This window comes from Poecilia reticulata, linkage group LG14 (assembly GCF_000633615.1).
Source record: "Poecilia reticulata strain Guanapo linkage group LG14, Guppy_female_1.0+MT, whole genome shotgun sequence".
Classification (NCBI taxonomy): domain Eukaryota; kingdom Metazoa; phylum Chordata; class Actinopteri; order Cyprinodontiformes; family Poeciliidae; genus Poecilia; species Poecilia reticulata.
This window is the reverse complement of record NC_024344.1, coordinates 9,563,999-9,578,307: the sequence shown is the minus strand read 5'-3', so window position 1 is coordinate 9,578,307 and position 14,309 is coordinate 9,563,999. Positions and strand designations below refer to the sequence as shown.

The window sequence follows — 14,309 nt, the reverse complement described above, 5'->3', positions numbered from 1 at the left end:
GGCGCATCGCTGAGCTCCTTTGTCTGGATGGATTTTCTGGTACGGCTTTTTCTGCTGGAGATATATTTTGGACTTGTGTATAAGTTAAATTTTTTTTTTTTTTTTGCCAGTCTTGGAGTTGATTTTGAGATCACAGTTGAAAAATTGAACTGGTCTGAATACAGACCAAATGCAGCAGAAATCTAAACTTTGAAAAACCTTAAGACATCCTGCTCTATTTATTTAACAGGAGCTGCAGTGCAGCGACCTTCTGCCTGAGCAACAAATTAAATATAAAAATATCATCATGAAAAGTGTATGTGTGGTGCGCCAGCCTCTACTCTACTGCCTGTCGAATATATCCCAGTTACAAGACCACTGTATGTACATAAAGCCTAATTTTCTTTGGCTTCACCTTCACATCAAGAGGACAGGCTTCAGGCCTCTGGAACAGTTCAACTTTGAGCGTAATGGAGGAGGGTTTAGCACTGGTTTGTTTGTTGTCAGGCATCTAAAGAAGACCCTGGAGAAGTCTGCGTTGAAAGCAAATCCAGGAAAAAGAAACAACATCAAACGCATTTATAGCAGGAGAGTTGGCAGGCAGGTGTACAGCTACAGCAAAGACTTTAAGAACATTACAGGTTTGGATTTCTTCTTATTTTTTTTGTTTTGATGAAACTGCTGCTCAGTAAGAAAACTGTGATGTTTAAAATTATGCAGCTGGTGGGCTACTACAAACAGAATATTCAGCAGCTTCAAAATGCACAGAGGGAAAACATTTCTCGCTTTGCGGCTTGTGTTATGCTGAAATACGTTGAGAGATGGTAAGAGTAATATGTTTTTTCTGTATTCCTGCAAACGTGCTGATGCAGGCAGAGATTTCATTACGCGCTGCTGCCAGGTTTTGATTAAAGATTCGGCTTTGCGGAGGGTTTCCACCGAGGTATTTGAAGCGACGTTTGTCTGATATGTTGCCACGTCCTTCTTCCTCTGTAACCAGGTCTGTTAACAATTAAATTCCTTTTCTCGTCTTGCCCAGTTTTTGAGCATCATAACTGTAATTAGATTTTCAGTGTAACAGGACAGTCATTGACTTCAGGATGTGCACTCCAGTTCTGAATAAGTCAAATCAGTGTAACGGAGGAAAGCCACTATCTGTGAGAAGAGAGGCAAATCCTCTTTGAGACACTCGGGCAGACATCCAACTCTGTGCAGGACTATGGCTCCAGCCTGCTTAATTAGAGTCAGTTCCCCCAGGAATATTTAGGTCGATTGTCCTGCAGCTCAGCCGTGCTTCAGACAACACAGTGGGCGGGAAGAGCCCTAAAGATGGACAAGTCCAGAAAACCTGAAACAAACGTGGTCTGAACTTCACATCGTGCGTTTTACGCATCTTTGCGCAGTGAATTGGTTCTTGTTTCTCCAGCCTGAACATCTCATCMTATAAAGCAAAATATTAGGAGACTTGGCCGGTAAAAGGAACAGAAGTAAACCAAAAGTTAAATTTAATGATGGTTTTCAAGTAATTACTTTTATAAGTGCAAAATATTTGTCTTTTTTTGTGTGTGAAAGAAAATAGTTTTTAGCTGTATTTCTAACAAGCAAGCTAAAAGTAACTTTCCTTTAGTAAGCTAACCGGCAGCATGCGGCAACAGGTTACTCTGTTGTTTTAACCTTTCCAAAAAGTTTTTTTTTTTTTTTTTTTTTTTACATATCAATCAATCAATCAAATTTTATTTGTATAGCACATTTCAGCAGGAAGGCATTTCAAAGTGCTTTACATAATTAAAATAAAAACAGCATGTGACAGTGAATAAACAGAAAGACGAAGATAATTTTTTTTCTTTTTTTTTAAAGAAAAAGAAAAAAAAGGTTAAAGATAAAAAACATTAAAACCCGCACCCCTTGTAGGACTTAAGTTAAACGTCTCACACCTCAGAGTTTTAGTTAAAACGCCATTTAACAAGGTTTCTCACACCTCAGAGTTTTAGTTAAAACGCCATTTAACAAGGATTCTCACACCTCCGAGTTTTAGTCAAGATGTCATTTAACAAGTATTCTCACACCCCTAGATATAGATTTGTTTAACTGGGACGTTTTCTGGGGGGCTTTACATAGACAGTGTGAAAGAGAAATAAAAAGAAGTTAGTAACTAGATGAAAAGTAAAGATAAAAACATTGAAGACATCAAAACCCGCACTCTAACCCTACTTTAACCATAAGCAACTCTAAACAGGTAGGTTTTAAGTTGAGATTTAAAGGCACCCAGTGTTTCAGCTGTTTTGCAGTTTTCTGGAAGTTTGTTCCAAATTTGTGGTGCGTAGAAGCTGAATGCTGCTTCTCCTCGTTTGGTTCTGGATCTGGGGATGCAGAGCAGACCAAAACCAGAAGATCTGAGGGGTTTAGACGGTTGATACAGCGATAACGGATCTTTAATGTATTGTGGTGCTAAACCGTTCAGTGATTTATAGTTTTAACATATCTGTTAAAACTTTCAGTGTGTCCTGACAGTAAAATATGAAACAGATTATTTGTGAAGAAAATTGAGCTCCTCTAATTTCTCTCTGTGCCATATGCAGGAATAATATGCTTGTTGTCAGAAAACAACCAATCAGAGCCAGGAGAGAGGTCTTAATACTGTCAATCACACTTATGTATGCGCTGCTTAAGATTAATGTTTTGCAGCAGCTACTGATTATGGAGAAACAACTTACCCTTAAAGGAAAATTGTTTGTCTGCCGTCACTGGTGGCTATGCTAACTAGCCTGAGTGTTCATGGCAGGCTCTGCTGCAGGAAAGGAGCACATACACAAACATGATTGACAGCCCTAAGACACTCCTCCTGGCTCTCAGCATGGAAATTTGTCCCATTTCCCCTCCTCCTGGTGTCAGATCATGGGGTCAGACAGGGCCACAGGGACATGTTACAGTAAATATTAGAACGGCTCAAAAACACCAAAGGTTTAAAATTTGACACCAGAAATAATTAAAAATAAGTCAGAGTTGTAAAATCAAACAGCATAGGCAACCTTGAAATGTCGTTGAGATGGTTTGATCATTTTAGAGACCTCAGGATCAGTGCCGTTATAAATCTGATTTGACTAGACCGGTGGCCCTCCGAGGACATCTGGGACGATCTGAAGAGTTTGAGTTAAAGTAACCGACTCTGTGTTTTGTGATTCAGGCATCCTGTTTGAATTCCTGCCAACACGGACTGCAGGGAGAGCTGTGAGCCATGGGGCTTTTGCTTTCTCTTCCATTTAATGAACATTAAAAATTAAAAGCAAGTGAGTTTAGTTGGTGCCTGCTTCAGGACCTCATATTGTTTTAAGTCCTTTCTACTCTCTGTTAACAATTGCTTTTAAAACAGCTTTCTTTTTTTTTTTTTACCAAGGCTCTTCTGGTCATGTAATAATAAATTAGTAAGTCTGTTAACTGTGGTGATGTCTAACCTCTGTGAGCGATTTTTACACAGACAGAAAAAATGTTTTGAATCCAGGGATTGCTGAAACTGGAGCAGCAGAGTCCTAAAAATATTTTTCATACCCACATGCTTGTTTTTTTTGTTTGTTTGTTTTTGTTTCCCAGAACAACCCTGACATCAGAGAGGAAGTTTGTGAGTGTAGTAAATCTAATAACTTGTCATAAGAATATCAAAAATAAGTTTAACAACATATCGATATAAAAACAGAGAATGATGAAAAATGTTTACAAAACAGAATCTGAGAGCAAGTGAGAAATGGAAAAGGAAACATATTTGATTTATTGGCATATCAGATCTGATTTGCCTTTGAAATTAAAACTCGGTTTTGTAATTGTTTTTTTTTTTGGCTGCTGTTAGCAGTTTAAGAATTACACATTTCTTTGCATTACTAAAGGAATGTGTTCACAAAGAGGGATTATATAGAATTACATTTTACAGCAGGAAAATGGGAGATTATTAGAGGTGGATAGTTTAATTATACAGGGTTAGCTGCCATATTGGATACCTCTTACCCCCTTTGGATTGCTTTTATACCCAGAGTGATAAAAAATCAAGAAACGGCTAAACCAGTAATAAAAAATAACTAAATAAAAAGTAAAAAAAAAAAATTGGTAACATTTTATTTGAAGGGGTTTAAATAAAACTGACATGACACTGACATAGATACGACATAACACCTGTTATGAGCATCTTTGCATTAAAGTGTCATTATTTACTCAAAAAATGCAAAGTTGGAACTTTTTATGGACTTTTAATGAAACCTTAAAAGCAAATTTGCATTAAAAGTGTCATTATGTACCAAATGACACTTCATGACAACAGTCATAAACATTCATAAAGTCGCCTTCATGCTTATGACAGTGTCATGTCAGTCTCATGCACAACCCTTCAAATAAAATCTTACCAAATAATTAACTGTTTAACTCATTTAAAAGTCTTTTTTTCCTCTCTTAAAGCATTACATTATACTGACCACGAGCAAAAAAAAAAAGAAGAATTTTCACCAAAGGGCAGTAGACTTACAGAACATGATGCATGCTAAATGTAATTGAGAAAACAGGAAAATTGTGAAAATTAAGCATCTTCATGCAAATGTAACCTTTGCATATTTAACTTTGACTTTTTTTTGTCAAGAGAAATTCTTTAAAAATTTGACTTTTTTAGACTCGGGGTCCCATCCAGGTTTAATTCAATCAACTTGGGTGAAAGTCGGTTTGAGGTAGCTTTTTAGAAACTTTACGTGGAGGTCTCTTCACCTTTTACTTTTCAGTCATATTTCCTGTGAGTTCAAAGGAAATTGAGTGGTTATAAAGAACTGCCTTAATGTTAGCTATATGTAACTCAACCCACAGTAAATATATATTTTTTTGACAATTACAAGTTAATAAGCACAGAAAAGAATCCAACAGCAGCTACAAACACTGAACCATCGTTTACCTCCCCCAAGATTAAGAAGCTAAGATAATTGAAATAGACTTATTTACTTTTTATGTGCTGCTCTTGTGTGGATGCGCTGCCAACTGAGCGCAAAATAATTAAGCTGTTTGGGAATTTTTGTTTTCACTCAAGTTGCAGCATTGATTGTTCTGAAATGAGTTACTTAAGTGAAAGAAAAAGTGATAAACGAAGCAGTCAAATGTGCGTGAAGCAATACCGAGTCAGCATTTATTGATTGAGGATATAGTGTCAGCTTTTACTGACAAAACCCAGATGCATAAAATTCATTTGATTTCCATTTTATTAGTGAATCTGAGCGTTTGAAGCTTGCTACAGCTAACATGAAAGCATTAAACTGAAGTGCTTTGTTTGCACATTTCCCTCTCTAGATCCTTGTTTTTTTGCTTGGGGCTCTTTATAAGTCATGTTACAGTAAACGGCAAATGTTTTCGTCTTATTGTAAACGGCCGTCTTAATAATCCTTTATTCTATAAAGAGAACATTCTGCATGTTTCTCTGTGTGGATTATTTGCTCGTTTGGAAGTGTCTCACCGCCGCATCACTAAGATTTGTAGCTAGTCTCTAGATACCGCAGCTTCATTAAATGTCACTTTGGTCATGGCGACTCGCCTCTCGCATGACTGGAAAGCAAATCGAAAGCTTCTTCAAGACAATATGGGAAACAATAAGTCAGAGAAAGTGCCGGGAATTTGTGCTTGTGTTGAAAATTTATGATGTGCGACTTCAAAAGTGAAGTCTGAGCGCAGAATGTTGAGGCACAATGAAATCAGTTCGTATCTGTGAGAGAGGTAATTGGATTTATTGTTGAAATTGCTCAGAGCTATAAAGCTGTCGTGGGTTCAGCCTCGGAGCATCGGGGACGGTCCCCCTCCAGAGACTGCTGTGAGACGAGAGTAAATAAAGGGCTTCGGGGTGCAGAGGTGTAAGGGGAGAACAAACTGGATGTGAAACGAAGACACTGAACGCAACTCAGTGCCTTGCAAAAAAATATTTATTCACATTTTGTCACATTGTGACAGCATATCTACTGGGATTTTATGTTGATTATCGCACAGATATTTACCTATGAGAGCACTTGTTTCACAAAATGCTTTGCAAAGAAAAATCTTAAAAGTGTGGTGTGAATTTGTATCTCCGAGTCAATACATTGCAGATCCAGGGTCAGAGCTAGAGGTGGTGGCCAGTGTTGTCCTGGAAACTGGTTGGAAAGCTCACTTGGTGCCATCCAAGGTGATTGACAGGTCACTACTCCCAGCACTGAAAGATTTGCGATTAGAGTAAAAGATTTTTTGGGGGGAATGGTCGGGAAGGGTCAGGGGCGGGGGGCGTCTCGGGGTCCTTCAGCCTGTATCGCACGTTCCCATTTTATAACAGTCCGCAAGTAGTGCTTATCAAACAAGAAGAGCAGCGAGGGAGACGCTGAAAGCTTGTTTGTTTTACCAGCATGTGAAGAAAAACACACAGGGAATTGTTGCAAGTTTGACAGACCTGTACAACGGTTCAAAGCTGCACTTATGAGGCCAAAATTTGTAATTAGAGATGTATTAGAGATGCATTCTGCTTACAGTCTTTGAAACAGGCTGCACTATCGTCCACTGTTTAACATCAGAACTACAGGAGATCAGCTGCACATCAAGCACTAACTATAGAAAAAAAAAAGTAAAATGACAGCTCAATATAAAACAAAAAACTAACGTTTCACACAGATGTGTCAGTAACCAGAGGAATTACCAGAAGCATTGCGATGGGCCAAGGAGAAAAATGACTGAACTGTTGCTCGATAGTCCAAAGTCCTCTATTCATTGCATTTTATGTGGAAAACAAGATGCCACAGTGTGGAGGAAGAGAGATGTAAAGAATCAGAGTTGCGAGAGTTTTGTTATGAAGGTCATGCCAGAGCCAACTCATATTGGATAAATGTAAGAGAGTAATTATAAGCTGTAGATGAATTTCCAAAGCATTTTTCTTTAGAAAATGCATGGAAGTTTCAGCATGACTTGAATACGTTAGCTCCTGATTTACATTAAACAAAGGGAGATTTTCTATTGCAATACCTCAAAACGTCATGTTTAGGCTATTCAAGCAGTTTGAATCTATCAAGCTGTGGAGGAGTGTAGAAAAAAAAAACTTTTCCCGCCCCCATGGCATCTTTTTAAAGCTTTTTGTAATGCAGAGAAATATACTTTTTTTTTCAGGAGCTGAAGTTTAAAGAAATCACTGAGCTTTCTCAGACTTCACTTCCTCCTACTGGTGATTTCACAATGTTTGGGTTTAATTAAGTCTAATGTTCGACTGAGAAGAAGCAGACTGCAGGAGCTCAGGCGGCTGCAGAACGAGAGAGGGAGGCCTGCCAGAGCCATGACCTTATTTTACATGTTGAAGTTAATGGGAAGGAACAAGCACTGTCATTGCGGTTTCTCCCCACCCTGCATGTGGTGCACACACATACACAAACAAACAAATTTGCTATCATGGCCCTACTTGCCCCAGTGGACGTTGCTTGAAATGTTTTTGTTTTTGCTTTCTTTCCGACGCGTATTTCTTTTTTTTTTTTTTTTTAATTAAGGGTCTCTGTCATTTCTGATTCATTGCTTTGTAAATGTTCTCCGACTCACTGTGTGTTTTCTTCCAAAACTGAAGGTGGTGGCCTTAGGGAAGAACACCAGGGGATATCACTATATCGTAGCCAACCTGGTAAGATGTAGCACAGACTCAACACACAATCGTGCTCGGTGTGATGCAATTAAGTAAAAAAAGAATGTAACTCTCGCATTTAACTCCATGGCAAAAAGTCACACGACTACAGCCACGATGGAAATGCTCAATTGCTTTCTAAAGTTTCTTGCTTTATTATCAGGGGATCTCCAACACGAGTCTGGACAAGGTCTTTTCTGGTGGGGCCAACATCACAAGCTTCCAAATCATCAACCCAGACAGCCCCATCGTGCAGCAGTTCCTCCAGCGCTGGGAGCGCTTGGATGAAAGAGAATTTCCAGAAGCCAAAAACACTCCACTGAAGGTCAGCGAGGCGTAGCTGCCGATACTGCAGAAGCTTTTATTTTTTATTTCTTATTTATGTTCAAAGGCAGGCCTACTGCTCAATTCCCAAAGTTCAGAAGTTTTAAAGTAACTCAAAAAAGTATTTCTTCCTTATTGATTTGCTGAAAAATCCTTTGATGACCTGTGCCCTGAAATTCAGTGGATTGTCTGAGCAGCACAAGGTAACGCATAATTGTGATGGAAAGAAGATCCTACGTGATTTTAGCTTTTTTTTTTTCATTTTAACAAATATTTTAGAAGATTTGGAATAGTGTTCCTTTTTATGCAAAAGGGCTGCGAGACTGTTGGTGGCTGTTCCAACTTTAAACAGCAGGACACCAAAAAGTGTCAATCAGATAAGTTAGAAAGCAACTGTGGACTTATATTTTTTATTCTCAAATTTACTGGACCAGTCAAGCACATGATCGTGCATTAATCTAAAAAAAACCACTGCATTGTAACTCTGATTGTACGTTTAGAGTTGTTGCTCTGCGTGAGTCTTCTGTAGGAAGTAGGTCAGACTGGATTTTTATTTAGGAGGAGCAAAGTAAAGGGGTCCTTAAGCAAAACACTTCAGACTTTCACCTGCAACCAATTTTGTAAACCCTGTTTCCTTTCCCTACCACCTCGCAATTATGTGTTGATTGATTGACGGACATAAAAACACATAATACACAACAACAAGAAAAAAAACTTGTTGCTTTTTTCGAATTCTGTGGTTGTCATGAGACAAAGTGTGAAAATGTTATGAATACTGTTTCGGTGCGCTGTACTTGTAGCAGCTACTTGCCGTGATGGTGCAGCGTTGCGTCCGGTCACTGTGACGTAACGTCTTGCTTTAAGGTTCTCTTTTGGCCTTTGTCTCAGTACACATCAGCGCTGACCCATGATGCCATCCTTGTGATCGCGGAGGCCTTCCGGTATCTTCGGCGCCAGCGAGTAGACGTGTCACGCAGAGGAAGTGCTGGTGACTGCCTCGCCAACCCCGCAGTGCCTTGGAGCCAAGGCATCGACATAGAGAGGGCACTCAAAATGGTAGGACTGAGGAGAAACTTTCTCTCCACTTTTGATCCATTCTGAATGTCTGTTTCTTATTTCGTTAGATTATGTCTGGTGCCATTACTTTTATCATTTCTACAAGGGAAGACTTACAAATAACAACTCTTGATAGACCTCTGCTGCAAATGGAAACATTACTTATTTATTTCTTTTAATGTGTGACAACAAAACATGCTGAGTCTTTGCCTCATTTTCTGCCAGGCTGAGTGTTTGCCTTCTTGCTGTGCGCTCAGAACAGGTGTTATAATTGTTTTCTTGGTACAACGGCAGGTTCAAGTACCAGGTATGACAGGAAACATCCAGTTTGACACATTTGGGCGACGGTCTAATTACACAATTGATGTGTACGAGATGAAGCCCAAAGGTCCCAGGAGGGTAAGTGAGCACGTAGCGTCAAAAACAATCATAATTTAATTAATTCTAAATGAGTTTGTTTCTTGAAGGACCAGCATATGATGTAACTATCAGCACTGTGTGCATTGAGTCATGAATACGGGGAAGTGTAGGACACCACTGTGTGGTTTGTTTTCTTTTTCCTTACTAGCTTTACAGCTGCTGGCTGTAGCTCAGTCTTGCAAATCCTTCTTGTGTCACCTGAGATGCAAAGATTTTGATTTGGAAATTATCCTTTCAGCTAAAAACAACAGCCTGGAGTAGAACAAAAATAGAAATCATTAAAAAGAGAGTATGCTACCCAGCCCAAAGTATAGCTTTCACACCATAATATTTTTCTGCAACCACATTTAGCTTTGATTAGTGAGCACATTTGCATGTGATATTGTTTAAATAAGCTTACAAATGCAGTTTTAACAGCAATTTCTTCTATATAAAACTTGTTTTTAATGTCTTGACTTATAATCTTGCTTGTCTCAAAAAGGCTTCATATAGTTAAATGCTCATCTATGAGATGGACAGTGAAAATATGTTACTCCTTTGAATATTTAATTCATAAAAAAGCAACCACTGCATCAGTTAGGATTACATAACTCATTTCCAAGTAGAACTTAATAATCAGTATTGTTTGTTTCTGAAATAATGTAGACAAAACTCTTAAAATTAATTCGCTTTTTATTGCAGTAGCATAATTTCACACTTAATGAAGAGCCTTTAATTTGTGCACATTAAAAAAAAAAATCCATGCTGGGATAATTACTATATAACTGAAGCACCATTGCAATTACCTTTAGCCAATTTGTAACTAACTTGCCAACTTTACATGCTTGATGTCAAAAGTTTTTTTTTAGGTCATACAGTCTAAAGGTTATGTGTCTTTTGATTGAGTGCAGTGCATGTAAAGAATTTGCCGCTGTTCCTATTTTGGGAAAATGAAAGTCAAAGCAAATCTTGCTTGTTAAATCAAATGTACTGTGTCCAAATATAAGAGTATATTTTCTCTATCTAAAACTCAATAGAAAAAAAAGTAGGCTGCCATTGTTACTCACAAATATAGGCATGAGTTAAGAACTTCAGCTCACATTAACATTCAGCTGGAGCTTTTCCATTTTGCCCACAAGCTTGGACCTTGAGCCTGGGATTGCTGTAAGGAGCTAGCAAACAAACGCCTGCTACCAGGAGCTGCACTCATTTGGAAAAGCCATTTAGCTTGTTAACTTGACATCTGTAACAGACGTCAATGCTTGTTAGTTTACATGCTGGACAGCTTCTTTATAGCACTGACAGGGCTGCTGTAGAATAAAGTTAGCTTGCCAACGGTTTGCCTGTAAGCCACAATCAACAGTTAGCATTAAGACAGTCATACAAACCCGTATGTAAATTCAAAGACATATTTAGGTTGAACCTTTACACACATTAATTACATTTTAGCTACTGGTTTTGAGTGCAGTGGTTGTGTTTGCGTTACTAATTATTAGGCAGGCCAAAGGCATGAACAGCGCTGTCTAGAAGATGCTAACTCTAGCGCGTAGCTACAGTAGCTCCATGACCCTGAAGCCCCCACAGAAGCTGACAGCAAAAGGGAGCGGCCCCATAATGTCCGTGCAGCTCAGCTCACAAGACGGCGTACATCAGCAGCCCCCTCATGTCCTGTCTCAGTGTGAGACGATATGCAGTGACAACAGAGTATCTGCAGTGTATTATTTCCACCGGAGAAAAAAAAGAAATCTGTGTGGCTGAAATAAACAATGCAGCTACCGGAATCATCTCAGGGTAAGACGGAACAAGGCCATTTTTATGTCCAATGATGCTTTCTGTCGCATGATAACGTTAAAGTAAAACAGAATGACTGCACTTGCTATACAAGGCATTTGTATATATGTATATACAAATGCCTTGTATAGCAAGTGCAGTCATTATATATATATAATATATATATATCTTGGGTTTTTTTGTCACTGGTATTAATTTTATTCATGTTTGGTTGCTTTAGTGGTGCTGGTTTCTTGTTATGTAAGAGAACATTTGCTGAGCCAGGAATAGATTACTCCTACTCTGCTGAAGTGTAGCCCAGGTGAAGTGAGGAGTGCAGCTACAAGCTTTTTATTAAATCATAAATCAAGGAAAACCAAACTGTCTCCAGCTGTACACACGGAGCGGAACGACACTTTACATGCTTGGTGGCGCTACCGTCCAAGCAGGCGTGAGAACCTTTATAATACCAGTTTCCACAGAGTCACACAGAGTCATTAGTGACTTTAATTATAATTATTTATTTACCTACAAGTCTGTGTATATTAATTTCACCTGGCTTTTTAAAGTTTGATACTCATGTTACACAGGTGTCGCTTTTACTGAAATTCACTGTTTTTACCTTGAACAGCACGTCGGAATAATAAACAATTGTTTGAAAATATGCTTTTTGAACAATTTTGACCTCGAATTAAAAATATGTATTAAAACAATTGACTGAAACACAACAGTTAGCTTATTCCAAATGCTATTAAAGTAATGTAACAATAATTATGATATAAATATTTATAGTTGACATGAGCAGAAATATAAACAGCAATATGTTTCATACAATTTTATTTTATTTTTTTTGTCATTCTGCTATTTAAAGTAACACGGGTGCAAAAAGCGTTTATAATTTTTAAAAATAACTTTCTAAAACCTTGGATCATCCTGACCAGTCCACTGCAGAATGTGCTTTCCACTTCCTGTGATAACTGTGAACCCTCTGTCACTTTTTCAGATCGGCTACTGGAATGAGTACGAAAAATTTGTATATATTATGGATCAGCAGGTCACCAACGAATCCTCTTCTGTGGAAAACCGAACAATTGTGGTCACTACTATTATGGTACTCACTCTCAAAGCAGGTTCTAAGTGTTTCACCATAAGATTTCTGCCACTCAAGGTCAAGGTGTCCATTGTTGCAATCTGTCCTGGGAGGGTAGAATTATTTTACTTTTCAGTTGCTTTCCATCCACTCACTACATGTTGAAACAGTCGACTCACAAAGAGTGTTTCAACTGTATCCGTGTGGGTGCCAAAGCATTTTGGTTTTTTTATATTACAGTGGGCTGTTGTAGTAGTGACATCACAATAACGGCTTTGGTAAAGACTAACTATAAAGATAGACATCATCTTATTCACATTCAGTGCGTACGTAAGTAAAAATCTTTCCGCCTCATTAAGTAATTTGTCAGTGATGGTGGTTTACATAGAGTTAAAATGATCAGTAGGTAAGGGAGGGTTAGGTTTTTTAAACAGGCCAGGGTCAGGACAAGACATAGCGCTAGCGACTTTAGCTTCAGGTTAGAAATCATTAGCCATTTTTAAATGTACGATAAGGTGCTCCTTATCGTACATTTAAAACCATGGCTTTCTCGTTCCTTCTGACTTTGTCTATTATGTCTGCATATTAGGCAAATTCAGAATGTAATAGTCACACATTCCCATTTCAGCCTCTGAAAACTCATTGTCATCTCAGCTAGAGTGGAAGTGCTATTCAGAGTGAGAGAGAGAGAGGAGAAGTAGTAGTGTAGTGCCATCGCGTTACTGTCTGTCAGGCATGCTTTTGGTTTAAACAGAGACAGCTGTTATTTTAGACACATCACAGTCATCTCATTGACTTCACGTTCAACTCTTCATAACATTAAAGAATGACATATTGGATGAAAGATAACTCTTTCATGTTGCTTTATAAGCACGTGTCGTGCAAAACTGTTCCACATCAGCAGATGTGGAACATGATAGCCGATCTCTTGGGTCAAATAACCTCTGAAAAACATGTACATGCCATGTGATACAGTAAATCCCTGTTGATTAATACCTCAAGGTGACATTGATTCATCTTTAATGGCTAACATGTTTTACAATTTGATGTTTTCTTTGAATTTTACAAGCAGAGGGTTTGTGTATCTTTCAAACTATGTAATTTAGACAACAAGCAGACAGACAATTACTTCTCTTAGAATACTGTGGTGGAGATACTCTGATGTGGCTACCAGTGGTTACTCGAGCAAACACATTTTATATGAGTTTAAATGACTTTAATGTCTCGGATGTCACTGACGGTTACTTTATGAACTGGAAACGTGCTCCATTCAGCTCGTCCTACAATCTACATGCAACCCTTTGTCCAATAAGCATTTCCACACATTTAGATAGCATGACCAAGGTCAACAACCTATTCCCTCATCCTGCTCGCTCATTCATGTCCTGTCCCCCTGTAGCATGCTTGAGAGGTGCTTGAACCTTCTTTTTAATGTGTCCCACAATTGTTTTTTTTGGTTTTCGCCTTGCATGCATGCATGCTTATTTACCGATTTAGGCCTTGTGTAACCCATGAACTCTGGCCGCTGTGGATGTGCTGTTGCTTTCACCGTGAACTCAAAACTATGTCTAATTAACAGGAAGCGCCGTATGTGATGTACAAGAAAAACTATATGCAGATGGACGGCAATGACAGATATGAAGGCTACTGTGTCGATTTAGCTTCTGAAATTGCAAAGCATGTGGGGATAAAATATAAGCTGTCGATAGTGCCAGATGGAAAATACGGAGCCAGAGACCCGGACACCAAGACGTGGAACGGGATGGTGGGTGAACTGGTGTATGGGGTGAGTGTCTGCCTGCCTCATTTATTGGTTTTTAAAAGAGAAATTCCACAAGTCAGTAAATTGAAACCAAACCAAACGATTACAATGCTGAAAAACAACATGCGATTTTGTCATAGTGCTTTGCAAAGGTCTTCATACCCATTGAACAATTTATTGAATTTGAATTGTATTTGACAGAACATAAAATAATTTTTATATAATAATATATAATTAGTATTCCTAATTAAACTCAAGTGTAATCAGACATATTCAGAAGTCACCTTATAAGT

General features: G+C 38.4%; 1 protein-coding gene across 7 annotated transcripts in view; it reads left to right on the top strand.

Annotated features, from left to right (window-relative positions):
• The window catches only part of LOC103475748 (glutamate receptor 3), a 97,421-nt gene that overhangs the window by 58,670 nt on the left and 24,442 nt on the right, over positions 1–14,309 (top strand). For 6 of the 7 annotated variants that reach the window (XM_008427594.2, XM_008427593.2, XM_017308550.1 and 3 more), the window contains 6 exons: positions 7,562–7,615; positions 7,779–7,940; positions 8,828–8,995; positions 9,290–9,394; positions 12,168–12,275; positions 13,834–14,040. In XM_008427594.2, the coding sequence (XP_008425816.1) occupies positions 7,562–7,615; positions 7,779–7,940; positions 8,828–8,995; positions 9,290–9,394; positions 12,168–12,275; positions 13,834–14,040 (804 nt within the window). The remainder of the gene's footprint in view (positions 1–7,561; positions 7,616–7,778; positions 7,941–8,827; positions 8,996–9,289; positions 9,395–12,167; positions 12,276–13,833; positions 14,041–14,309) is intronic. The other variant, XM_008427595.2, reaches the window with a different exon arrangement.